The sequence below is a fragment of the Limulus polyphemus genome, unplaced genomic scaffold (assembly GCF_000517525.1).
Source record: "Limulus polyphemus unplaced genomic scaffold, Limulus_polyphemus-2.1.2 Scaffold5351, whole genome shotgun sequence".
Taxonomy (NCBI): domain Eukaryota; kingdom Metazoa; phylum Arthropoda; class Merostomata; order Xiphosura; family Limulidae; genus Limulus; species Limulus polyphemus.
Window position 1 is genome coordinate 25,444 of NW_013670961.1, and position 13,070 is coordinate 38,513.

The following is a 13,070-nucleotide window of genomic DNA, read 5'->3' on the forward strand; positions in this document are numbered from 1 at the left end:
CACTGGTTCACATTACTTACTGAGTTAATAATTATTTTCAATATATTCAATTTGGCATTGGCCTAAGGTCAGCTTTATCAATGTGTTTTGAAAAAAAAGTCTTTATGCAGGATGACTTTTCTGCAAAAATTGGTAAAATATGAACCATTTTAATCATTTACTTTTTAAAGGTGGTTTAGTATTTGAAAGGCACTAAAATCCCTTTAAATGTTTTGATTATACCATAAAGCACTGGGGATTATGTTACTTATACTTGCAGGATTCATACACTTTTTTTTCAAGTGAAATCTAGAATTTTCAAGCACTTTTCATGACCATGCACATTATAATTTCCAAGACCAAAAAATGTCATGCTACAATCCACAAAAGGCCTAAATTTTGTGATAAAAATCAAGAAACAGCAGATGTGTTTTTTCCATATTCCTCTTAATTTGTCCATATCAATTTTCAATTGGATGAGTGACCTTGTAGGTTACTGACAAAGCTGTAATAGTAATAGTGAAATATTGAGTCATTAAAGGTACATTCTGGAGATATACATCATTATTTTATTTACATCAATAGCAATGTCCAATAACAGACTTGAGTTCACAATAAAAAAAAAGTTAATAATAACATATTGCTTTTTCTTATCCTTCAGTTCAATTAACTAGTCTTTTGCTAACCACCACAGTTGAGATTTTTCTTAGCTAATTTGTTATGTAACAGCTTATCAAAAGCTTTTTGAAAATTTACACATGCTAAGTCTACACCCTTTCTATTATCCCAATTACAAATAAAATAACCTTAAAAATAGTTCATTGATTTGTGTGACAAGATTTCCCTTTAGTAAATTTAGTTGACTCTCTTTTATGGTATCATTATTCGCTAAATAATTTAGCAAAACTTATCAAATTCTAGAATTTTTTCACTATGGATATAAGATTAACTAGCTTATAATTTCTAGGGCAACTCTTATCACCTTTTTTAAAAACAGAAGTACCATTGACAACTCTAAGTCTTCAGACACCTGCATTTTTTATTAACCTACCAAAAATTAAAGAGAGGCTTGCATTTCTGACCTTTACCTTCCTTTAAAACTATGGGAAAAACACTGTCTGATCTTAGTGCTAAAGCATTTATTTTGCATAACATCATCACATTGCAGACAAAGAACAACCTAGTCCTGTACACCCATTCCAGAATCATATATTCTTAGTTCATTAATAATTTCTGTAAATCTTCTAATCTTCAAAAGGTCAGATGGCACTTTGCATTGATTAATCATGTGTGACAAGGACTTTATTCTTATAGCACCTTTACCGTGACATTGCTTTTCAAAGTTTCTCCCTATGTACAGACTTGTTCTAGTTGGAAGGATAAGTTATCTCAATTTTAAGATGAAAGAAGATTCACTCTTACTGTAGTCCTAGTCCTATTTCTTCAAGTCATTTAAAGTTTGGTAACATGCATAAACTCTTATACATTTTCCTTTTTATAATGTACTCCACAGCAAGATTTAATTTTTGAATGCTGCCAGTTACAAGCAGAGCATTAGTTACAGGTAAATTTAACTCTTTGATTTTTTTTTAAATATAAACTTATGTTTAAACATGTCATGAAGATTAGTGATGTCATTAGAAGTATAATAAGGCTATTTACACATCTTTTTGGTGATTTTATGAATAAATTCATTAGCAAAACTTACATCCTTAACTAGTCCTTCAGAGAGTTAAAACATGTAAAAATCTAGGAAACTGTAAAACTTATTGATATATCTTAAGAAAGATTTTCTGTTGAAGTTTAAGTGCTGATATAAATTAGCTTTCAAATCACCAAGGTAGATCTTAGATAACAGTTTACCATAAAATGCATATTGACAACCCCAGTAAGGTGTAAATTGTAAATTCAGAAGGCTTTAATTATTTAGTATTTAATTTCTCAATTTTAAACAATCTGCTAATTGCTGTTGAACTTCGTGTAACCTTCATTTTGGGTTCCAAAGAAATCTCTATGCATTGATCAGGTTTAGCTTGCACGTGCCAAAGAGAGTCCTAGTAACTTCTACTGTATGCATTTGTTTAAATTTGATCACTTTAACAATCAGAGTACTGGGCAGAAATCACAGAATTAATATCTTGTTGATTTAGATCAATTCCAATATTTCCCACAGAGTGCTTGGGGTCAGCAATATTGCTAACATCCTTCTTTTTTCACAAGAGAGAGAAAATTTAAAAGCTCAGCCATTCATAATATTTAATAAAAACCTTGCCCTGAAAATAATCAACTGATAAAAAATTAGTTTCTGATTTTCCAACTATCCAAATCTCATGTAAGATTAATCAGTAAGTTAATTGTAATTAATGAGCCCAATAACTAATCAATTATCAAATACCACTAGTTACCCAGCTTTATTAAAATGTGATTTTTTAAAACCTCAACATGTATCAAACAAATCTAATTATGTTGTAATGACTACTCATTCCTAAATGACACTTTCTGTAAAAAAAAAAAAAAAAGATAATATATAGATAAAATTAAATAAAAACACCAACTTAGGATTAAGTTAAATTTAATACTATTAAGGTAGAAAAAATACCAATAGAATCATACTGTAGTCTGTAGTGTATACAATGCCAAATCTAAAAATTATAGTTATAAATTATAAGTCACGCCTAACTTAAGTTATGGATTTCATTTTCAGTGAAGTCAGACATTAAGCTTTTGAAGTTGAATGTAATATATTTATAAATTACCTTACGAGTACAAGAAACGTACGAAATAAATTACTAAATTGTTTAATATACAGGAACACAAAGAGATAAATGTTATTATTAGCTCACATATTTGTACAGTTCAAAACATTAACCATGTTAGGCGCCCTCTGTAATATTTTGAAAATAGAAAAATATTTTATTAAAATAAGATCGGGTCATTTTATCAACTATAATTTCTTAGTATAACCAAGTACAGTAATGAACACATGATTTAAAAGATGAAATAAAAAAAATTAAAGCAAACTATCTTTTTAAATGTTAATGTACGATCTAACTCAAAACTGTCTTATTTGATATGTGACATTGCATGAATATTAAAACTAAAAACACCATACATATAATTGCATCTTTAGCATCTTTCTGTAGCTTCAACTGTTCAAACTTTTGGCTGATATAGCTACAGCGTAATCATATAACTTATCTAGGAAACGTCCAACGCTAATCTCTACCTGTATTTCTCTTTTGTCTGATGTATTGAATCTAACAGCTCAGCCTATTTATTCACAGTGGTGTCTAGTTGATCATTTGGTATCTTCATTGAAACATCAGACACCGATAAAGATGTATTCCACTAATATATTTAATACAAGATTCTAAAAATCGATCAGATGGGTTTCTTGAAAATATAAAAACAAAACACGCCCAGATAGAAACTTGTGAGGTGGCGTTTTCTATTTTTATAATTCATATATTTATCATTCATGTACTTCTTCCTTCTATCGTTTAGTTCAGTTATATTTATCTTATAAAAGCTAGCTAACCTTCCTTGTATTATATATTAAGTTAGTAATTTTTATATTAACAAACATACACATTTCTCTAGCAGTGGTGGCTACGGATACTAGATTCATATATAATTGTGCCAAACAAATGCTAAGTTAAAATCATAAATAATAATACTGGTTTGATCATTATTTGTGATATTTTTGAAATTGTAGTTTATCTCGTTATTTTATGCAACTTTTTGCTTCTGGTTCTTTTTCTCCGTCCTTTGTTATTATTGATATACTTGTGCGATTTGATAGCAACGTTTAAAATGTTCAGTTACAAAATTCTGGCCAGGCACTAATTTAGACACATAATTTCTGAAATCTGCAAATCTTGTGTCGTGCTTAAAAATTTATGGGTGGAAGTAGTCCTAAGTCACCTTCCAGTTTATTATTATTATTATTTTATTTTTTGTAGATAAACGGTGAATACTTTGTGCAATTCTCTCTGTGTGTTTTCGAATGGTGTTTGATTAGCGCTAACATACTTTGCAGATTTCTCCTCAACACTCGGTTGTCATTTTGTACCGCTTCGTAAGATGACGTGCTGGGTCCAACGTTCTTCGCCAATCGGAACACCGCTTTGGCTTTTCCGTCATACCTGTTAAAACCCTTCTAATGTAATTAGGAAACATGTGTGGACTACTTTTGACTATATGAATAATATCAATTTTGAGTCTTATCTAGTTGGCTAACAATAATATAATGGCAATTGAAAGTAAAAGACTGAAGATAAAGCTACTGTATGAAATTTTTGAATTAATACAAGTATATTGATAAAACTACCTTCAATAAACGAAATACACAATGCTTAATTACTATAATTACAAAAGGCGGTAATATTGTCTGAAATATAGTCGTTAACACTCGTAATTTGCGAAAAGGATAAGACAAGATAGATAGAATTAGGTCTATTGCCTCACATAAGTCATGCGCACTACTGCCACAAGATTTCTTACTTTTGGGATGGGAAGTACTTTCGTAAAAAGGTTGAAATCATTGGTTGTTTCATAAAATATTTTAATAGGTGAAACATGATTAAAGTACAAAACTTTTATTGAAACTGGTGAAAAATGTAACATTACAAAGTTTAATGGATTTTTTTTTCTGCACGTTACTAAATAGATTTCACCAAAGTTAATCGTATCGATGTTTCTACTACTACATCCTGATGTTTTTACCAGGAACTACGGAAAACCCTGAGCAACATTCCGATTGGGTTCGACACATGTGCTCTAAAGTATACGTGCTGCCCTCTTTAGTTATAAATGTAAATTATGATTAGCCATAACTAGCGTTCGAACCGATCATTTTTTGGATGAAATAAAATAAAGTAAGTTTATTTTCCTTCTGGTCGCACTTCTTCGAAATTAATTCATATCCCTAATATTTCTAATGTATTTTCTTGCAGCTAGCTTCACTCCTATATTGCAGAGAATGAAAATATTGAACGAGATTATTCTACATTTCAGTATAATATTTTTTCGAAAATATCTGAACCCTTTAAAATACTCTTGCTTAAACTATTGGAATATAACTTGTGTATTTTCTTTATACAAATATCATCTTTATGTAAATAAAAACTATAGTTCTTGATATATAAAGAATCTTAAATTCTTTCAACTTACTACGAGCTTTTCGACAAATGTATCCATTATTTTAAAAAAAAGTTTGTCAGTTGTTGTTCCTCGTTTTCATTGACATAATAAATTAAAATAGTGTCAAAACATGTATTCAATATTACACTTAATGAATACGCGAAAAACGATAGATGGCGCCACATTGAAACTGTTTAATTACTTTTCTAAAAATAAAATATTATATTACATAATTGTAAAGGAAATAATACATTGTAAGAGATGAATAGATTCCCGGACTGAATCGATATTTTAATTTTTTTTAGGGGGTGGTGGAGTTTCCTGAAAATATTTATTTTAGATTCATATTGTGCTCTACTTAAATATTAAGACAGTTTATTACAAAATCTTGTTTTGAGAATTGTTCTCGGTGAGTAAGTACAGACAAACCTACTACGAAATTTAACTTTTAAGCATCTTTCTTTCACTTAACAACTTAATGTATACATTTTTGCTGTTTTCGTTTTATGTGGTTGTGAAAGTTCTATTATCTAATAGTAACAAATAAACAACTTATTAACTTTGGAAAATACCAAATAGGCCACTAAGTGGCATTTTTTGTTCAAGAGCAATCGCAACGGTGCATTTGATATAACAAGTTTAAAGTAAACTAATACTTAATTCAGGCATTGTATGCCATTTAACAACTGATTCCCCGAGTTTTGAAAAATATTCCATACAGGAAACTAGTCATTCCATAAAAAAACTCTTAGTCTTTTAAAGTTAGTTTTAAGCCGCAATATTTGTTTATTCGTTTTATGAGAATTTTCCATTTTTTGCTTTGTGTGTCCTCGTACTTGGTTTGGTAAAGATCAATAAAGAGCCGAATGTTTCACAAGCGATGTTTCTTCCTCTTCAAGATGTCGAATGGATTCTGTCATCTTCCCTATAGTATTTTGTGTGCAAAAAATATTGAACGTGTATCCAAAGGATTTCTCCACTTCGGCACAGTTTCGCAGTGTACTGATAGTCGTTTTTGTTTATGTACCTTTGAACGTACTTGTAGAACTCATCAGAGACGCAAATTGTTTGAGCCAAATAATTTTATGTATAAAGTGTTGGGTTTAGCTTCCATTACGATATAGAAACTACTGCATGTTATCAGAAAACTCAGGTTAAACGTCACAGCTGTACACAACCAATAAGTGGTCTGTAATTGTTTCATTTCACTTTATATCTAAAAATTGTACATTCTCAAAAACAAACAAACAAAAACAACTTTCAGGGCATATAGGGAAATGGAAAAGAACTACCAAACCGAACAGGGAAACATTTCATTCCCATAATAAAAGAAAGTATAAAATACTTTCGTTACGCAACTTAGTAAAAAAAAATCACGTAATCACTTTGCGATTTTTCAATAGCAATCATCTTCAGCTTGGCATCAAATGTGGGATGTTTCACGATTTCCATAAAAATTCATGAAGGAAAAACCAAGATTGTCTAAGAATAATTAAAGAAACGAACATTTTCTATAACGATGTTGTAAAAGAATGAGAAATCTCACCAGGGCATGTCAGTTTCCAGGATTAAGGTGTCCAGTAACATTATGGAAGTTAACAGCACCTTACTAGAATACATCATTAGTTATAACGCTACTCGAACAACCAGTTAATCACAGATTTCTTCCAGCGTATTTCAAAACTAGTTCAGTTCGACTAAACAAACTGAATTTCCCTGAAGTCTGAAATTCTTATTTATCATTGCTATTGTTCCATTTGAACCTTGGTTAGCTTTAGATCCGTCGACCAGTCCTTGCAGGACGTTTAGAAATGTCCATAGGAATATCGTAGCAAATACACACACACGAAGAAGGAAACCGGAACCAATCGGCAAAGATCCCTCGACACTCATTCTTTGGGTCAAAGGCCAGAAGGCGATGAAGTCGATACTGCTGTTCGCAACGACAGCCATCTCTGCAGTGCATCTGGCGATTTTCATATCTATTAGAATAATAAGAAATTAAATTCTTTTATTTTACATAAAAGAACAAAAACTACAAGTGAATCAATTTTGCTATAGCGTTCTACAATGACGTAAAAGGCTATAAACTTTTGAGTCCAACAAATAACTAGGTAATGCACTTTTTAAACATTTTGAATAAAACAGGTTGCTGTTTTTGTACAATTACATATATATTTTTTCTTTTATTAAGATGGAAGAAAGAACCGATTATCTATTGATGCAATATCCGCAAAACGTGGTCGCAAACTACAACTAATTGGATAGAATTTTTATCTTTCTTTTTGAAGCGTTAATAAATCCATGCGTGTGACATTTAATGAATGACGTCCTGGCATGGTAGGATTGGTATAGGTTGTTTGTTACGAAATTATCTGATTCTGGAAATAAATAAGTTATGCATACTTATATAATTTCCATAACTTTGTTGTTTTAATAAGTGATTATGACACACAATTTCTGATGTAAACAGCAGAAATTAATACAAGAATGAAAATTACAGCACTATTTGCCAAAAGTCGTTTTAAGACGTGAAATGTTGAAAAGACAAATATATATACATGTATATATGAAGCACGTTGAGTCACACATTTTAGACACACGGTTAAGATATAAATCTCTTTGTTAACGGAAAGTGGATAAATCTTTCAAATAGCAGTTTTCTATATTTACATTTACCCAATTATGTAAAGAATCGCGGCATGATTTTATAAAAAGAAATAAAAAGCAAAAACTTACACACATTTTTCCCAGTGAACGTACTGTTCAAATGGATAAACATTAAGTAGAGCAAGTGTTTCACCACGGGTATTGTTGGCCCAGTATGGTGCAACGACTTCTTCTGTTACCAAGCACGCATTCCTAGAAATAACAGACGAGGAAGATGTATTTCTGTCCCGGATTTCAAGACTAAGATATCTACAGCAAAATTAGGACAACTGGGTGGAAAGTTTTGGGGTTAGGAAATACACTTAAGGACAAAGACGTGATAAAATGTCGACATAAAAGTAATATTGAAATCATACAACGTAAATAACCACATATTGTTCATGATATGTACTAACATAATCCACAAGAACCAAGTTATTATCGCAACTTACATTATATACCACACAATTTCACAAAAACCAGAAGTTATGTGTCACTGCAGTAAAGCTGTGTAGTCTGGTATAGGGTTTAATATCGACAGTAGTTTCTGAAGTCGATACTACTGTTACGTCACTTTGAGTCTGTCAATGGTATTAGTGAGAAAAAATTGTATTTGAATAAAATATTACGCCACAAAATTATGAACTTATTGGATTGTTTATATGGTTTTCGAATATAAAATACAAAGAAATAATAAATACTTTCACATTCACATGCACCACCCAATAGGATACACTTAATAATGTTTCAGTAAAAATATCCACATACACTTCCACATTCTTATGCACGACATACGGGTATACAAAATTAACCATATTCACTTCCACATCTTAATGTACTAGTTAATAGTATTGAAGTAATGTTGTTCTGGTAAAATTAACCATATTCACTTCCACATCTTAATGTACTACTTAATAGTATTGAAGTAATGTTGTTCTAGTAAAATTAACCAAATTCACTTCCACATCTTAATGTACTACTTAATAGTATTGAAGTAATGTTGTTCTGGTAAAATTAACCATATTCACGTCCACATCTTAATGCACTACTTAATAGTATTGAAGTAATGTTGTTCTGATAAAATTAACCATATTCACTTCCACATCTTAATGTACTACTTAATAGTACTGAAGTAATGTTGTTCTAGTAAAATTAACCATATTCACTTCCACATCTTAATGTACTACTTAATAGTATTGAAGTAATGTTGTTCTGGTAAAATTAACCATATTCACTTCCACATCTTAATGTACTACTTAATAGTACTGAAGTAATGTTGTTCTAGTAAAATTAACCATATTCACTTCCACATTTTGATGCATTCAACTTGCATTATAGCAGCTCTGTAAATGTGGGTCATAAGCCCACGGGTTGTTATAATAAACACTTCTACATTTTAATGCACTACTTAATAGCACAGAAGTAATATGTTTTATTAAAGCCAACCACATCCTTGTTAATACTCACACACCAACTCTGTTGGGAGAGCTAACCCGTTCCTCGTCTTCATCTGTTTGTGCGTTCAAATGATTGGAGTTGATGATGTTTATCATTCCTTCCAGTTCACTCGTATCTTCGTAATAGACTGGCTGGATTGTGAAGTCATCCTCCTTTGTAGTCTTGGTGTAGGGTTTACTATCGACAGTAGTTTCTGAAGTTGATGCTATTGTGTCGGTCACTGTAATTTCTAAAGAAGTCGAGGTTGTGGCTGTAGCATAGGTGAAAACTTGAGGAAGCAAGTCTTCATCTCCTTCTATTTCCGTTGGAGAGACAGTTGTTTCATTTATGTCCAAGCTATTCACAGTTGTTTCATTTATGTCTAAGCTATTCACAGTTGTTTCATTTATGTCCAAGCTATTCACAGTTGTTTCATTTAGGTCCAAGCTATTCACAGTTGTTTCATTTATGTCCAAGCTATTCACAGTTGTTTCATTTAGGTCCAAGCTATTCACAGTTGTTTCGAGGAAGGACATTGCTTCTGAAGCATTTGCTGATGACGTAACACTTCTATTGGTTTCAGAAAATCTCGTCGTTATGCTTGAAGTAGTTGGTATTTCAGTTTTATTAACATCTTCTTCTAAATTGATGGCTGTGGAAGTTGGGTGTTCTGGAGGAGTCGTTTCAGGACTTGCGGTCTTTGAAGTCGAATCCTTACGATCCAAATCCGTTGGAAATAAACTTACAGTTTGAGGGAACGTCTGCTGCCGTGAGTTTGACCTCATATGAGCAGCTTTAGGATTTCGAAAATTTGGGGAGGGTGGAAGGTTGATATATCGCAACCGCTGAGTTCCTATTTCTTCCTGAAGTATGAAACTATGGCGTTGGTCTCCGTACATTCTCCTTATAAGCCCTTGGTTATCGTAGATGTATCGCCGGACAGAATTCCTAAAACGGATCAGATTTTGTTGTTTAATGAATGGGAAGTTAGTGAATAGTAAGATAAAGCTATACTAAAACTAAGTAATATATACAATGCAATCCATTTTTAGAATTTTCAACTCATGCTATTTGGGGTTTGTTTGTTAAGCGCAGAGATACATAATGGAATATCTATGTTTTGCCCACTGCAGGTACTGAAACCTAATTTTTAGGATTGCAAGTCCTCAGACTTGCCGCCAAGTCACCGGAGGAGAGGGGCATAACAAATAATGAGAAATATTTATTTTCAACATTTGTACTTTTAAGTTATAACTTATAAACCTAACAACTATCACATGTTCAATGTAAGATTAAAAAAATGCCTAAAACATATAATTTTGGACGAAAAAATTAAAAACTGTAACATTTAGCAAGTTAATTGATTCAGCATAATCACGTTGTATTAGTATTATATTCTGTTAATTTAACTTTAATGTTACAATCTATCCAATATTAACTGTAAAGTGAAAATGAAAGATTTGTCAAAAATTAATAATCAAATATTGTTTTTAAATTAAGTAAGTTGGATTTGGCTGAGTAAAGTAAGAAATATGTCTTTATAATCATCATTAACTTGTGATCAAAGCAAACTACCTACAAAGATCAGAACTCAAAATACACCCAGTAACTGATATAGTTAATCTTATTAATTAGTCCAATAAGGAGTATGTAATATCACAGAACAAAAACTTTACAATAATTAGAAGGCAACGATTCATCAATTGAGCATCCTCGATGTTAGCAATATTTTGAGCATAATCCCAATAACCTTGAAAGAGTTTATGATGCAATTTATTAATTAAGAAACTAAAAAGAGATTTAAGTATGGCAGTGTAACGAGATTCTTTGTCAGCGAGAGTTCAAAGTTTATTAGGCCATTTTACAAATAGTTCCTATTAAATATGCAAGTCATACTGAAATTTAGAAAGGGTAATACAATTCACCTTTAATTTAAGAACATGTACAAAGGATCACAACACCTAGAATATTTATCTGAACTGGAGAAAATTTCAAATGTTGAATTAAGAAAGTACTTCCTGTGTAAATGATGCAATAAGAATAAATTTCCATGACCATAATTAATTTGAACAATTTAACAAGCCACTAATGCTGCCTAGTATAACAACAAGCTCTAAAGATGTATAAAATTAGTAAAATAGACGTAAACCATTGAAATTTGCACTTGCTTAGACCTAAGTCAATGAGATAGTTGTTCAGGAGTTAAAATGTTACTTCTGACTGTTTTAGATCTGGAGCTGAGCCTAGTCAAAATTGGTTCTGTAGCACACCCTCCACAGTTAGATAATAGTATTTTTGCAAGAAGAAACACTAGAATGAGTGTTTACTCCTCACATCTGACATTACGTACCAACATGCACTATCTAAAAGCCAGTTATCAGACTTTTGTTTAGCATGATTCACTTAGTGTTATTCAAAATTTATCATTTCCTATTGGCAACGAATGGGAGTTGAAAAACAGCACAATTCGTCTAGTTTTAATGACAAGGGACCTGCAGCACAAGGACTACTGAGACTCATAAGTTGAATAAATCTGAATGTCGTCGGCAAAATATATGACTTTTCTGAGCAGAGGCATGCCTACGAATACTAAAATATGCCAAATGTAAGATTCCATAAGATTAACTGCCTTCCATATGTTAACATTCTAAACGTTTACACGATAAAATACCCTAAAGTACTTTGGCGAGGGTATGATATACCTGATTAAGATAAATGTAACATTTTCTTTGAAGACGTTCAAACTTGAAAAACCATGTATAATTGTACTCGGTTTAATTATTTCACATATTTTTCAAGTAAAACTGCTATGTAATAGCATTGGACAAACAGTGTATTGCAAAAATGCTTTTAGCAAACACAATTCTTATACTCAAGAGTTATAATAGATCCATAAAACCACAATATTTTTTGTAAACGGGGTTATAATACGTTTATATAAGAAAGCAGTGACAAAGCAGGTTTGTGGGATTTAAAAATGATAAAACATAGACCAAATTAATCTGAAATTATTAGTGAGTGAAACGGTCAGTAACTGATATTTATTGGAATATGACCCATTATTTAGAAGAAAAAAATCTCAAAAAGCTAAAAAATAAAAATACTCTTTGTTTTTTCACCTTTTTAATCTTACAAATATTTAAAAATATTTTAAAATGTGAAACATAAAATCCTATACAAGAGGAGGTACACATAAGGTAGATAAAATGAGATGTTTATTAATCTGTGGTCCATAAATATTATCATATTAAAATCAACACACACTATTAGTGTTCTACGCTCACTTACAATTATTTTGATACATCATATGTTTATTGAGATAACATTAAGTGATATACAAAATTAAATACAATTTTGCTCCCTAAACAAAGCGACAAATTTTGCGTACAATTTTCTCCAACCCCGATAATGTAATTAGTGTCTTATTAGAAAAATGCTACCACAATTTGATTGTACATGGTGTCTAGAAATGTTTCAGAGATGCTAGTTTATCAGAAAATGAAGCCAAACTAAATTTGTGGAGAATGTGTTACAAAAATAATTTTCGGAAATAGCTCCCAGTCTCGTTTGAACTAGTTGGGCCAAGTTTATGGTGTTTGTGTTCAGTAATTCGAATACACTGTTCTGCACTGATTAGACCTTGGGCTACGAAATTTTTGGCAACAAATTCAAACGAACTTTTTAGTGTTTGGCATTGCTAACTCTAGGGTTACGTATTTTTCTTCACGAATGCCATTTTCAGTGTATTGCACTTCTTATGCCTGTTTCTCCGGAAGTAATTTCTCCAGTAATTCCAACTGTTTGTTTGTTTTTGAATTTCGCGCAGAGCTACACGAGGGCTATCTGCGCTAGCCGTCCCTAAT

At 31.4% G+C, this 13,070-nt stretch overlaps 2 protein-coding genes across 8 annotated transcripts in view; both read right to left on the minus strand.

Moving 5' to 3' along the window:
• LOC106472459 (regulatory factor X-associated protein-like) overlaps positions 1 to 3,229 on the minus strand; it is a 12,084-nt gene extending 8,855 nt beyond the window's left edge. The window contains exon 1 of the mRNA XM_022401022.1: positions 3,206 to 3,229. The gene's annotated coding sequence lies outside the window, so the exon portion shown is untranslated. The remainder of the gene's footprint in view (positions 1 to 3,205) is intronic.
• Positions 3,230 to 6,316: 3,087 nt separating this feature from the next.
• LOC106472458 (protein spaetzle 4-like) overlaps positions 6,317 to 13,070 on the minus strand; it is a 34,379-nt gene continuing 27,625 nt past the window's right edge. For 5 of the 7 annotated variants that reach the window (XM_022401024.1, XM_022401023.1, XM_022401026.1 and 2 more), the window contains exons 3-5: positions 9,238 to 10,155; positions 7,865 to 7,983; positions 6,317 to 7,103 (exon numbers count right to left, since the gene is read on the minus strand). In XM_022401024.1, the coding sequence (XP_022256732.1) occupies positions 6,805 to 7,103; positions 7,865 to 7,983; positions 9,238 to 10,155 (1,336 nt within the window). In that variant the 3' untranslated portion in view covers positions 6,317 to 6,804. Of the gene's footprint in view, positions 7,104 to 7,860; positions 7,984 to 9,237; positions 10,156 to 13,070 lie in introns of all 7 variants that reach the window. The other 2 variants (XM_022401029.1, XM_013933111.2) reach the window with 2 other exon arrangements.